The sequence below is a fragment of the Gymnoscopelus microlampas genome, assembly GCF_963454915.1.
Source record: "Gymnoscopelus microlampas genome assembly, chromosome: 19".
Lineage (NCBI taxonomy): Eukaryota > Metazoa > Chordata > Actinopteri > Myctophiformes > Myctophidae > Gymnoscopelus > Gymnoscopelus microlampas.
The window spans coordinates 23,710,237-23,723,164 of NC_139956.1; the positions used below are offsets into that span (position 1 = coordinate 23,710,237).

Genomic DNA, 12,928 nt, shown 5'->3' on the forward strand with positions numbered 1-12,928 from the left:
TCTCCCAAACAGTAGGAAACACACAGCAACAAGCAGCATTATATTTATGTGAAACCTAACTTTGGGTTAATTGGAAGTTGGTGAGGAATGACTGGTATACAGTACATTAGATATGGACTGAAGCAGGAAGACATGGACAAGACTGGAGGAGAAGAATTGCGGGGAGTCCTTTGCGATGAAAACAGCCACAACATTTACCTTAATCCCCGGTAGTCCGGGCAGCCCTGGAAGTCCTGGCTCTCCCTACACAGGAAAAGTGTAACACGTTACAGCCGAGCTGAGCCGAGCTGAGCCAAATCAAGTCTTGCTCCTACACTTGAGGGCCTTACTCAGCACACTCTGTTCACTATTTATATTCCTGTGCGTAGAGTGCTACAGTGAATGTTAAACGTGCCGAAGGATGGCATGATGCCTATTAGTTTATACTGTCTAATAGCCATTCACTTGAGGTCATTACTAGCAGCAGGTACTGCACATGCACTTTCGTGACAAACTCATGCAGCCATAGCGCGACAGGGCTATTAGTGTTGGATACAGGGGACTATGAGGTGCGTTTATAATATCCCTACCAATTGTTTCAATCGAGTGGGATAATTTTGTTGTTATATGTAAGTTCAGGTCTGCAATGGAAAAGATTTAACACAGGGGATACCTTGGATTCAAATTTCTAAAAAGCTCAGTTGTTGCGAATTTACGGTGATTAGAGTTTGGCAGTGGGTGAAGTTGAGAACCAAGACGTTTCTCAGTTATCAAGTTCAGGTCATTGTCAAGTGGAAAATTCACAGTCTCCCGTTGCATCAAAGTGTGACTACTGTACAGTCATTTGATTCAGCTCTGGGAAAAGCAAAGCAATGTCCCTCAGGGGGCCGTTCGCAGAGAATTTCCAAAATAAAACTTCTGACTCTGGGCTAATATAATGCTCTATTAAGAACTTTATTCAAGGCATATGCAAAGAAATATTTAGCACACCACCACAGGAGAATGATCAACTGTAATGGCACTCAGGAGCCCAGTGTGATGGCAGTAACTCTCCGTCATGGCTCATGAAAGCAGCAAAACCCAGCAAAAAATCTCTCATGGATTCACAAATCCTTACTGAAAGTCACTCAGTGGTTGCATTGACGGAGATCAATAACGTGATTGTTTTGATGGCCAGTATAATAGGAAGTATAAATTGTATAAGAGCATCAGAGCAAAGAGAATGACTATAAAATGAGAGAAATGGAGTAAAACAATAGTGTCATTCAGGCCAGAAGTGTCCTTTGCAGCAGGGCAGAAAAAGGCATCTGTTATGGGGCCCTTCTGTCTCCATGGAGCCTTTTCCTCAAAGGAAGAGAAACTGGGTGAATTAATGATGTGTGGCACTTGGGATTAAATTGTGTAATTAGGCTGGGTACTGGTGCAAGTTTTGGTAAGAGGGCAGCTAATAGCTCTTGTGTCTCATGCTCGGTTTTGATGGGTTATGATTTTAACCACCTCAGATGTCTTCAGCAATATTTTCCTTCGATTTCCTACTGTGGCTCCAGGGGCAAGTCACAAACAAATGTATTAAACAGAGAAACCAAGATACAACGACAATGCAACACCCAAAATATGTAGAGTCAGTTGGTTGCAAAACCCAGTACTGCAATAACTGGGTGGTAGTAAAATGATGATGAATGCAAGTCTCAGTAAAAACCAAGATATCAGGAGAAGTGTTAGTAAGGGCCTTATGCCTGTTCAATACAGGTGTCAGGCCAAAACATACAGTATAACGCACATCTTAACAATGTGAAGTCATGGGGATTACTCAGTGGTGTAAAGTACAGTAACTAAGTACATTTACTCAAGTACTGTACTATGTATTATTATTACAAAACATACATTACCCACTTCCGCCCTTTATACATTTCGGCCATTTGAAAATAGACGATCTACAAGCTCACAATGAGTCGCATTGTAAAGATTTAAAACGATTATAAAGATTTGTATACATTTTATACATTTGAAATGTATAAAAACAATTCTGCATAATGAGTACTTTCTACTTTTGGTACTTTACATTTTGATACCAATACTTTTGTACTTTTAATCAAGTAAATTTTGAATTCCAAAATTTTACTTCTACATTGCAGTATTGATACTTTCACTTAAGTAAAACATTTTAGGATTATATTCTAAGTCACACTAAATCTTTTGACTGTTTGGCTAAATCTACATCATTATGTGTCCATATGGCATTCCCCGTGATTACGGAAATTGTAATGGTTATATTGAGTCGAGTTTAATTTACGTACCCACTATTAACACAACAGAAACAACGGTACAAACAATATATTACTAAATTACTATACCTAAACTATATACTACAAAGTTATGTGTTGCAGTGGATAGTATCATTAAAAGTCCTTATGGGGCTAGTTTTACACTTTCAGTGTTGAATGAATACGTACTCAAGATTTTGCAGGTGTCTCGCTCAATGTATAGTAATACTACTATTACCATTACTGGTACAATTTCTACAGTTATTTCTACAGCTTTCGCAATTGTCATATTCATGACGATATTGTTGGAGTAAAGTAGGGGATTACCTTGTGCCCACCACGTCCAGGCTCTCCAGGTTCACCCTGCAGACACAACGCAGATGATCATTTAATAATATTAAAAAGAAAGGCAGAAAGATGGCAGTCATAACATCAAACAAGGTACATTAGCACTCACCTTAATGCCTGCTGCAGAGGAGCCGGCATCTCCCTATGGGAAGGAAAATGTACAAATTAGATGATTTAGATGATCAAATTAATTACTTGGAAAATATCAATTATTATACAAGAACATAATGGTAGTTTCACGTTTACTAACAACAGGAACAAAGAAAAGACATCAGTTACATAATACGTACACTGACAGAGTTTTTTTTGCCATTATTACTGATTACTGCCAGTATTTAATTAGTAAATAAAATGTGCGTGCGTGCGTGCGTTTTCTCTTTTTTTCTCATCTAGTCTTTCACTGACACACACACACACACACACACACACACACACACACACACACACACACACACACACACACACACACACACACACACACACACACACACACACACACACACACACACACACACACACACACACACACACACACACACACACACCAGAATGTGTCCACAGTAGGTCAGTACAGTATGTACTGGGTGTTTGAAAGCTTTCATTGACAGAAGCTTTTATTTATCATGATTCCGCATCAGAAGCGAAAGCTCATGTGAGGCTCAGCTTTGAATGGCATCCCGCAAAACCACAGCCTGCCTCAGTCATTATTTAGGCAATAGAATTTGGGGTGTGTGTGTGTGTGTGTGTGTGTGTGTGTGTGTGTGTGTGTGTGTGTGTGTGTGTGTGTGTGTGTGTGTGTGTGTGTGTGTGTGTACTGTATCTCACAAACTAGGCCTATCAGCAGCATATCATGCACGCTGCCAGCAGGCCAATGGCATTAATTCTTGTATATTTTTTCGGTCACCGACAACTATGTCATTTACATTGCATATTATTTGTTGTTTACCTGGTATCCTAGTGTCTTTGAAGGATTACATTGTTGTCTTTGCGCTCTACTTTTGTGACTATTTACCTGTCGTTTGCTGACAGGATTCATGCTTACTCTGCTTACTCTGATTCACATTTTCCTGCTCTGGGTAACCTAAATTGTAAACTATATCAAATGTTTGTAAATTACTGATCACAGAGCAATCGTCACTCCAGGCTATGAGATTAACATCCTAAGCTATGGAGCAGAACTAGCCAAACTGGTGGAAGCTGTCCGGCATATGGGATCTAAACTGATTGCTAAACTACTTATCAATTACAATGGTCCTGTCCAGAGAGATAACAAGATAGACACGCAGTTCAGTGCAAGCCCACTTTTGATTAACACCAATACATTTCTAAGCGTGACAACATAACCCAAAACCCTAAGCCGTTTCTACAGAAACAGCTCTGGTCACATCACGTCAACCTACAGTACTTATTGATGTGCAAACTCCAGCACAAACTTTCCTCATGTATCTATATATTGTATATAGTCATTAGTCCTATTCCGCTTTATTCATAATAGACAACCAAATAGCAATTCCAGCACAGTCCTTCCCGGCTACGAAATATAAACAGCAGAAGGACCCGCCCCTCGGGTATGAGAACGAAAATGGAACAAAAATGATAATGCGTGTGTGGAACATCTGACATTATTTCCCTGTAAGCTATATAGTGTTTCTTTTCTTGTTGTATTGTTTTCAATACAGCATGGATTTAACATGTTGTCCCATTTAGGACTTCTCAGTGATCTGACTTTAAGGCATCCCTACAGATCATGGGAAAATAACAGTTGTAAGAGCGACAGATAAACAGAGAAATCATAATAAAAAGTCCCAGACAGATAAAAAAGGTCAATGACGCTCCCGTGAATGACGCGTGCGTCAATGGCATGCGTCATGTGAGGCCAGTTGTTCACCATAATTGCACCGCATTATTAATAATTTTAACCACACTCTAACAACTTTATTATTTGTATGTCAATTTGGACAGATATGGGGAACACGGTCATTTAAATTCCCAGGCTGATTTGTGTTCCCAGTCTGCGCCTGTGTAAACATAATTGACAAAATGAATCAACAATCAGCTTCCTTCAACATAACCCTTCCCCCATTGCCCCGTGCCTCTTCATACAGGCACACAACCCCAAAACATTGTCATCACATGCCCCGCACACACACACAAGCTGGAGGGAGGTAGGACAGTGGATATTTGCGCTCCTTTATAGTCTGTTCTGTTTCACAAAAACGTAATACAGCATTTAACACTTCATGTCAAGGACACCAAATTGACATGTATTTGGGTGCAGGCCCCCATTTGGAAAGATTTTGTACCATGGAGCCCAATAAGAGGACATTTGTCAAAAATAGCAAATATCCAAGCTGCCACGTCTTGTGAGCTTGTAGATCGGCTATTCTGAAATATCTGAAAAATAAAATGGGGCTTAAGTGTTTAAAATATTCCTTATTTTGCTGGGGACCCCCTGGAACCCCACTGGAAGCAGTGGTACAGCAACAGTGGTAACAGGCAGTGGTATAACATTATGAGAGCATTTCCATCTTCAAATTGCGACAGCCACATCAGTGTCAACATATTGTCTAAGAAACTACTCAACTGCATAAGACAAGAGGTGAATAAAAAGATAGTGAGCACACAAAAGACAAAGACTGAGCCCATCATTATCAGACAATGTCTCTGGTGCAGTGTTTTCTTCTCTTTACCATGCTGTATCTTTACTGAATGTTTACACTTGGTTGTACTTAGTTATGCCATAACAGTCTCTGCTATCCAGAACCCAGAATTCCTCTATCAGCCATATTACTACTGCACTGTACAGTAAAAACTAGGCATAAAACAGGGGGCCAAAGAGCATAATTATGGGTAGTTGGTGGGAAAAGGGAGCAGGGGGGAGAGAACGAGGCCGGGGTCTGGAGCTCTGGTGCTGATTCTGTGGTTACAGTACGCATACGCCTCACGCTCAGAAGTTGCTGCAGGAATGCCTCCTGCCCTCAGTCTTTTATGGGAGTCATTATGATGCACAGCACACAAGGCATGTTTAATTGCCGCATTTTCTTTTTCTTTTTTTTCAGACAATAAAAAAGCATTACTGTTTACAGCTGGGCTTCGTGGAATGCTCAAATGCGCCGCCAAGCTCCCCTGGGGGCTTGTCGTTCTCCTTTTTATATGGACGTTTTCACAAGTTAGCGCTAGCTTGTTACATCTTTAATTGAGGGTACACATTTGATCCGAGAGGATGGACATTTACTGTGGGGATGGAGTATCTGCGAAACAGGTTCCTGCCATGATCAAATGTTGACGAGTGTTAATTTAGATCTGAGCCTTACAGGTCTATTTTTACACTTTCAGAGTAAAATTAACACTCCAGATTTTGTTCTGTGGAGGAGCCATTGTGTAAAAAGAATAAGGTTTTTTAAAGATTTTATTTCTTGAGCCCTGGGAAACAGCCTTGGATATCATCTTGTGGTTGACAGAGGAATTGTGATAAAAACAGGAAACTATACACAGGCCCCCATTATTCAGGCCTCTCTTTTGTCTTGATAGAATAATGTCTTGTTTTAACAACACAAACATCAAAGTCAGAGCTGGTGTACACCTGTAAGCTTCCTGGCAGGGATGCATATGTAACCATGCTTCACATCTGCACTGAATTGGTAAGGTCTACAAGAAAGGAAAGGGAAACATAACAAAACAAAATCCTGCCTAAAACCTGCTGGAGATCTAATCTCTTAACGTAGCTTCAAACCATGCGGTATAGTAATAAGGTCTTGTCCTCATTATCAATCCCTGCAGGATTAAACACCGAAAAGCAGGTATTGATTAAATTAATGCCAATGTCACGGCTAGAGTACCAATTTGTACTGAAGATAGCCTGCCTGCTTCTTGACCTGTCACCTGTTGTCACCTATCCAACATGGTGCCATGCTCTTCTATTGACGGGCCTCTGTTGCATAAAAACACAACATAAAAACCAAACATTTCAGGGACCACAAACCCTGGTGACCCTATTGTGGACATGTCATTATTGGCGAAAGTTATAAGAAATAGCCTAGGCCTACATGTTCAAGGTGAAAATAGCAGATCTACAAGCTCATAAAACGTTGTGATGTGACTCAACATGACACCGTTGAATGACTACGTTTGAATCAGGCTTAAAAGTGGTTAAAACATTCACTGTACAAAAGGATATGCCATTCTCAGATCATATGTCACACAGAGAAACTCCAGAAGCCACAAAGCCCCTCAAGATCATGACCCATCCATGTGAAAATGAGTGTCAGGATGCTACACACCACTTCCCTGCATTGCTCCAAAGGGATTAACACCAGCGACATGATCTGCTGTGGCACAGCTGTGGCACCAAGCATGAGACGTTTTTTCTTTTTTTCTGGCTTTTCTTACCTTCTTTATTGAGTCACGTACAGTGTAGAGAGACAGGAAACAGGGAGAGAGAGTCGGGCAGTGACATGCAGCAAAGACCCACTGGGGCTGGGAATCAAACTCGGGCCTTGCTGCCAGGCGTCAGAGCCTGTGGTACACGCCTTAACCACTCGCCTATCAGTACCCCAAGCCAGGGGTCCGTTCTGGGTAATCAACCCCAACTGAATGACCAATGTAAGAAACCGAGATGGAAAAAGCGGGTGAGTTTTTGGGGGAGGGAATGAGGCATTATTCTGTACCATTGAGCGAAGTGTCCCGATTGGGCCAATTACCATGTTCAGGCTACAGCCATGCCATTTAACCACATCGCATAGCAGGGGACCATACTATCAATACAGCACACTTCATTATGGGCGCCCATAGCACTTGCTGACTGTGTAAAAGGCTGTATTTTGGCACTAAAATATAATAGCATAAAGATCTCATAATGTAGGCCTGGCAATTTAGGCGACATTGAAAGCTGCGGTGCCAGATACAGTAAGTACTGTACGACTGAGGTGGACTATTTAATCAGCAAATGATGAAGACCAGGCCACATCGTGAGACTAATCTACGACCATTACATTTCCCAACATGGCCAGCAAAAGATGGGCTCAAGTAATTCCCCACATTAAGGCCATTAGTAAAACTGACCCATTCGGGGGGCCTTAATTGGCTCAAGTCTTGACCTCAGTTTCCCTCAAATGAATAAGTTGGGGTATTATGGACACGTTGTTTCTGATGGACTCAACGGCCAAACGAGCAGCCCGGGCCAACAGCTGAACTGTTGCCAGGTGACTACGGGCCAGACTGGACCCCAGGACTCAAGAGATGTTCTAACCAGTAAGTAACCACTGTGCCACTCCTGTCAATGCCAACTTCTCACAGCCACAAAATGTACCACCACCAATTAAAGAGTTTACATGCTTTCACTTCTTCAGACCCAAAAGGAATTTTCCCACCTATAATGTAATGCCTGACAATTTCAGTTGAACAAGTTCGGTCGCAGCTCATTTCACACCTTGTTAAATATTTATGCACATTACACTAACAGTAATTGCTTTAAGGAGCTAAAGTCTTACGAGTAAACTGAGAAAAAATGTTTTTTCATATTGAGTCTTGTGATAGATAGACGCTCAAAGGCTAGAAAGGTTGTTCTTTAATTACCCCTTACGGTTTGTCAAATAGAAACACCCTCTTATATAAATGTTTGTTATATAAATCTGTTCTATTGAAATGTGTCCTCCTGTTTGAGGTCTGGTTGTTCTCTCAGCCAAAACAACACCCTTTACATTTTCAGAGTAACAGGGAGAGGTGTTGTAACGATTCAGTGCTGGATTGCTACAGTATATGTGCCAAGCCAAGCCATCGATAGGATCTGGATTTCTGCATTGAGAAGTGCATTGCTGCCACTGAGATTGTGTGTGTGTGTGTGTGTGTGTGTGTCTGTGTGTGTGTGTGTGCGTGTGCGTGTGCAATTGGTTATGCTTTTGCGGACATGCATGAGTGTCTATGTGAATGAAGCAGAGTATATGTGTCATCTTGTCTCTTGTACACTCCACAGATCCTGCTGTCAAAACAATCTCCCTTTGTATAATGCAAAGCCCAGGCTTATTGCCAGTGTTGCCATCTCTCTCTCCCTGCAGACTCCACCACATTCCCTCAGGTCTCTCTGCTTACCATGCTGAAGCTTTCACAGAATCACCTCTCAACCCATATTACCACAGTTTCCCTGTGGTGTCTGCGCTGTGTATTGTTAACCTTGGCATCTTCGACATGGAAGAAGCCCAACGCTCTGCCTTCTTCCCTCCCCATCCCCTTTCTTTATTCTCCTCCAATTTCTCCTCCTTACACTGAGACAATGGAGCATTGACAGGCATATTGGGATGTGTAATCGGTCGGACCTCAAATTCTATTGTCCAAATAATGACTGAAGCAGGCTGTGGTTTTGCGGGATGCCATTCAAAGCTGAGCCTCACATGAGCTTTCGCTTCTGATGCGGAATCATGATAAATAAAAGCTTCTGTCAATGAAAGCTTTCAGACACCCAGTACATACTGTACTGACCTACTGTGGACAAATTCTGGTAAAAGTAGTTAGAGTGCGTGTGTGTGTCAGTGAAAGACTAGGTGAGAAAAATGAGAAAAATATGTGTGTGCACGCGGGCGCACACACACACACACACACACACACACACACACACACACACACACACACACACACACACACACACACACACACACACACACACACACACACACACACACACACACACACACACACACACACACACACACACACACACACACACACACAGCTATTCATGGCAACTACCTGATAATCAATCAAGTCGTTGTACACATGATTTGTTTCAGAAGCCTTTAGATATTCAGGAACAATGAGTTATGTCCAGAGTCTTTTGAAAAGCAATTACTCCCACCATATGTTCACCATTGTGTTATATATGGAAGAAAAATAATAATCTGCAATTCATTTATACATCCTGGCACCAAAAGTCTGGGTTGATAAGTCAATCCAATCCATACCAGTAACAAAATACTGCGTTATCATATCTTGTATATTTTGATATAGGTTACAGACTCCTATATCTATTTCTGCAGTTCTGTCTTTTGTCATCAGGGAATGAATGAAAACACCGGTGTAAGAAAAAAAGGGTGGACTGACAGAAGTAGAAGAACTACTTAAGTTTGATTTCCCATGGTACTCTATTCCGACATTCTCCCCCTGCAGAGAAACGCCGTCACCTTCTCACTTATACTGCACTAAGGTCACGCAGATCAAAGTCGAGGTGGAGCTGTGACGTTTTATCGGCCCTCTGCTTCCTTCTTGTTCACTCCTTTTCCACAGATGGGTAATATATCTAGCATCTGTTTCCTTCCTGTCTTTCTTGGCAGCGCTGTTGAGCAGCCTTTTGAAAAAAACTGGAGTAACTCATAATGTGAGAAGTTATCAAAGTTGTTCTTTGCTAAGAGGAAATAAATTGACGGTGACATTTTGACTACCACCCCCCCCACCTCCTGATATACTGCCAGTGCATCAATAATATTTTGCTCCTGTTACTAAACTTACTTTTCTTAGAGACAGAAACATAAGCTTAATCTGTTGACAATAGAGTACTTTTTCAAAGTATCATTTGTGTGACACTTGTGAAATCTAATGCATAATCCACATGGTAGAAGAAGAATTTATTTGAACAAATGACATGCCAAATGACACCCAGTAGAACTCACCAGCCACTACTTTTGTCCTATGGCCTATGTTCAGTACCAACCCATATTTTCAGAACCGCAGCTTTAAAGACATAACTCAAAAAATAAATAAAGGCAGCATGACAAATACTGTATAGGACAAATTGCTAATCCATCTCTGGCACTGATATCATTGTACTAACGAAAAAGCGAAAAAGCCCTTTGGGGCAATAATATGGATGTATGACTTGGGTTCTTGACAATGTGTCTAGCCAAGTTCAGTTAGTCTTTGTTTGGAACAGATCACAAGTTGACAAGTTGTCTCAATGATAAATGGTCCCAAAATAACAAAGGGATGAATGCAACCAGGAAATGCAGTGCTAGCCTTGCACGCTGATTAAGTCCACATTATGTACAGAGGAGATAGGACGCATCAAAAGGTGGGATGCTTGCCTTTACTTTGCTTACAGCTGAAGGCACTTTTACAACAGCTACCTCTGAACTTTACCACTCAGATGGCTAAACTCCAAAGCGTAAAAAAATATTTTGAGTCGATTCCAAGCCATAAACAGAGAGGAAGAAAGGCAAAGTTGAATTTACATACCTTTTCACCCAAGTCACCCTTCAGCCCGTCTTCACCCATATCGCCCTGCAATAAAAATCACACAGAATAAATCACATCAGTATCTCGGAAAAAACTGTCAAGACACCTAACTGCATTACATTGCTTGAGGGAAGAGTTTTGAATTCAGCTTCCAAGGGAAAACGAGCATAAAAGGGAGCTAAATGTATGGATTTCTAACATAAAGGAGACAACGACATTATGGATAGTTGTGTTTTTTGGATCAACCTTAACCACACTAGACTGTATAGAGTAAAATCCTCAGGTTTTACTGAGTAAAAAAGTTGTAAAATTAACACTGAGGGTTTTACTGTGTAGGCCTACTGTACCTCAACCTGTAGCACAAATGAAATGCAATTATTTTATTATGTCTCACATTTGCCTTTTCTTTCACAGTCAACAGCTTCAGAACATACTATATTTTGAACGTCATTAAAAGGGTCAATCGGTTGTGCTAGCTAGAGACGATGAAAAAAGTCCCATAAGATACAGTTAAACTCTCCAATCAAGGCCCATTCTGTGACTTGTGCCAATGCAGTACATTTGAGTCATCACCCTCTTCTCCAGCCTCCTTCCCAGTTTGGACTGGGTCAGTGTTCCCACCTCCCAATTGTGGCTGGCCAACACCAGCAAATAAAAACGACTGAGATTAGGCAATGGAGAGAAGGCTAGAGGCCAGCGTTTTTTTTTTGCTCATACTTGCCACACTGTGAGGCCCCCTAAGCTAAGGTTGCTAACATTGATTGGGTCCTCTGGTCTCCACCAAGACCTTGACTAAAGAAATGGCATCCTAAGAGAGTTAAATGACTCAACATATTTGACTCAACTGAAGACCAGATCGCTGATGGGAGTCATCATTGGAAAACAACCAAAGTTCTCAAGTGGGAGTTGGAGTGAGAAATAAGAAGATACTGTACCTACTTTTTTTTTTTATGCTTACATCCACAAAGAGTACAAACAGTACAACCAAATCCCTTGCCTTTACCACTTAAACCCTCTTGACTAAGTAAACTGGACCTGAGTTGGCTCTGTACTTTGATCACTTTTTTCCATCTACACAAATCTCTTCGCCATAAATAGCCGATCTACAAGCTCATAATTGTGATCAAACATTTACCTTTTCACCTCGCTCTCCCATTTCCCCCTGTTGAAAAGAAAGCAGAGCATTGAACACACAACGCACGTTAGGTTTGGTTGGAGAGTTATGCCAGCAGGTTAAGATGGTATCTTGGTTTTCAATACACGTTAAATTATAGAAACACTGATGTTTCGGACAGTCTTTCCCCAGACAGACTGTTGGGTGTCAACTCTTTGAGATGTTTTCAAATATTTGTTTCAAAACAAACCTGTACTGACAAGGTATTAAATAAACCAGCAACCGGCCACATTATGGCAATGTACTGTACAATGATGATATAAGTGGTCAGCATGATTGCATGCTAACTAAATGCTTGTGCATAGTTTGCCTGATCTAATTTATTTAACTTTTTTCATGGATGTTGGACCGGTAGTGTTGTGGACACAACATGAGTCATGCAAAACATTATTTCTCCCACTGCTCATGAGGATGAGTGAACTGATTTGAAAATGCAAAACAGTAAGTCTGTCTTAGATAAAACTAAACAAAAAATCTGAAAGGAAAAAAGCCAATGTTATGAAGGAAACAAAAGAATGACCACCAATGACACGTCCAAAAAGCCAAGGCTGCCCACTTGATGAGAAAAGTCCACATGGTTGAAAATCAGAACAAAAAAGATATGACTGCCATGAATTCGGAGTCAACAGACCACGAAGGATGTGTAACAAACCTTGGCGCCAGGGACACCATCCAATCCTGGGGTACCAACATCCCCCTATGGATAACGTGACATAAACACAGTGGCTTCATTCAGTGCACTTTCGTCATGTGAAGACCCACGAAGGGTCAGGGGGTAAAAAATAAAGCTTCAGGATTTCTCCCCGGATAGAGATAACCTTAGAGGTCACTTCTGAATGATAACATTTTGGGTCACAGAATTGTTGGAATTCAGCTGGGATAGTTGATGTCGAGACACCGGCTGATACCACTGAATGCACTTCTTTTTTTTTTTAAGTAACCA

At 41.2% G+C, this 12,928-nt stretch overlaps 1 protein-coding gene across 6 annotated transcripts in view; it reads right to left on the minus strand.

The window, feature by feature from the left end:
* Window positions 1–12,928, minus strand: part of col25a1 (collagen type XXV alpha 1 chain) — a 193,340-nt gene that overhangs the window by 24,181 nt on the left and 156,231 nt on the right. For all 6 annotated transcript variants that reach the window (XM_084043470.1, XM_084043471.1, XM_084043472.1 and 3 more), the window contains exons 11-15: window positions 11,947–11,973; window positions 10,812–10,856; window positions 2,701–2,733; window positions 2,571–2,606; window positions 199–243 (exon numbers count right to left, since the gene is read on the minus strand). In XM_084043470.1, coding sequence (XP_083899596.1) covers window positions 199–243; window positions 2,571–2,606; window positions 2,701–2,733; window positions 10,812–10,856; window positions 11,947–11,973 — 186 coding nt within the window. The remainder of the gene's footprint in view (window positions 1–198; window positions 244–2,570; window positions 2,607–2,700; window positions 2,734–10,811; window positions 10,857–11,946; window positions 11,974–12,928) is intronic.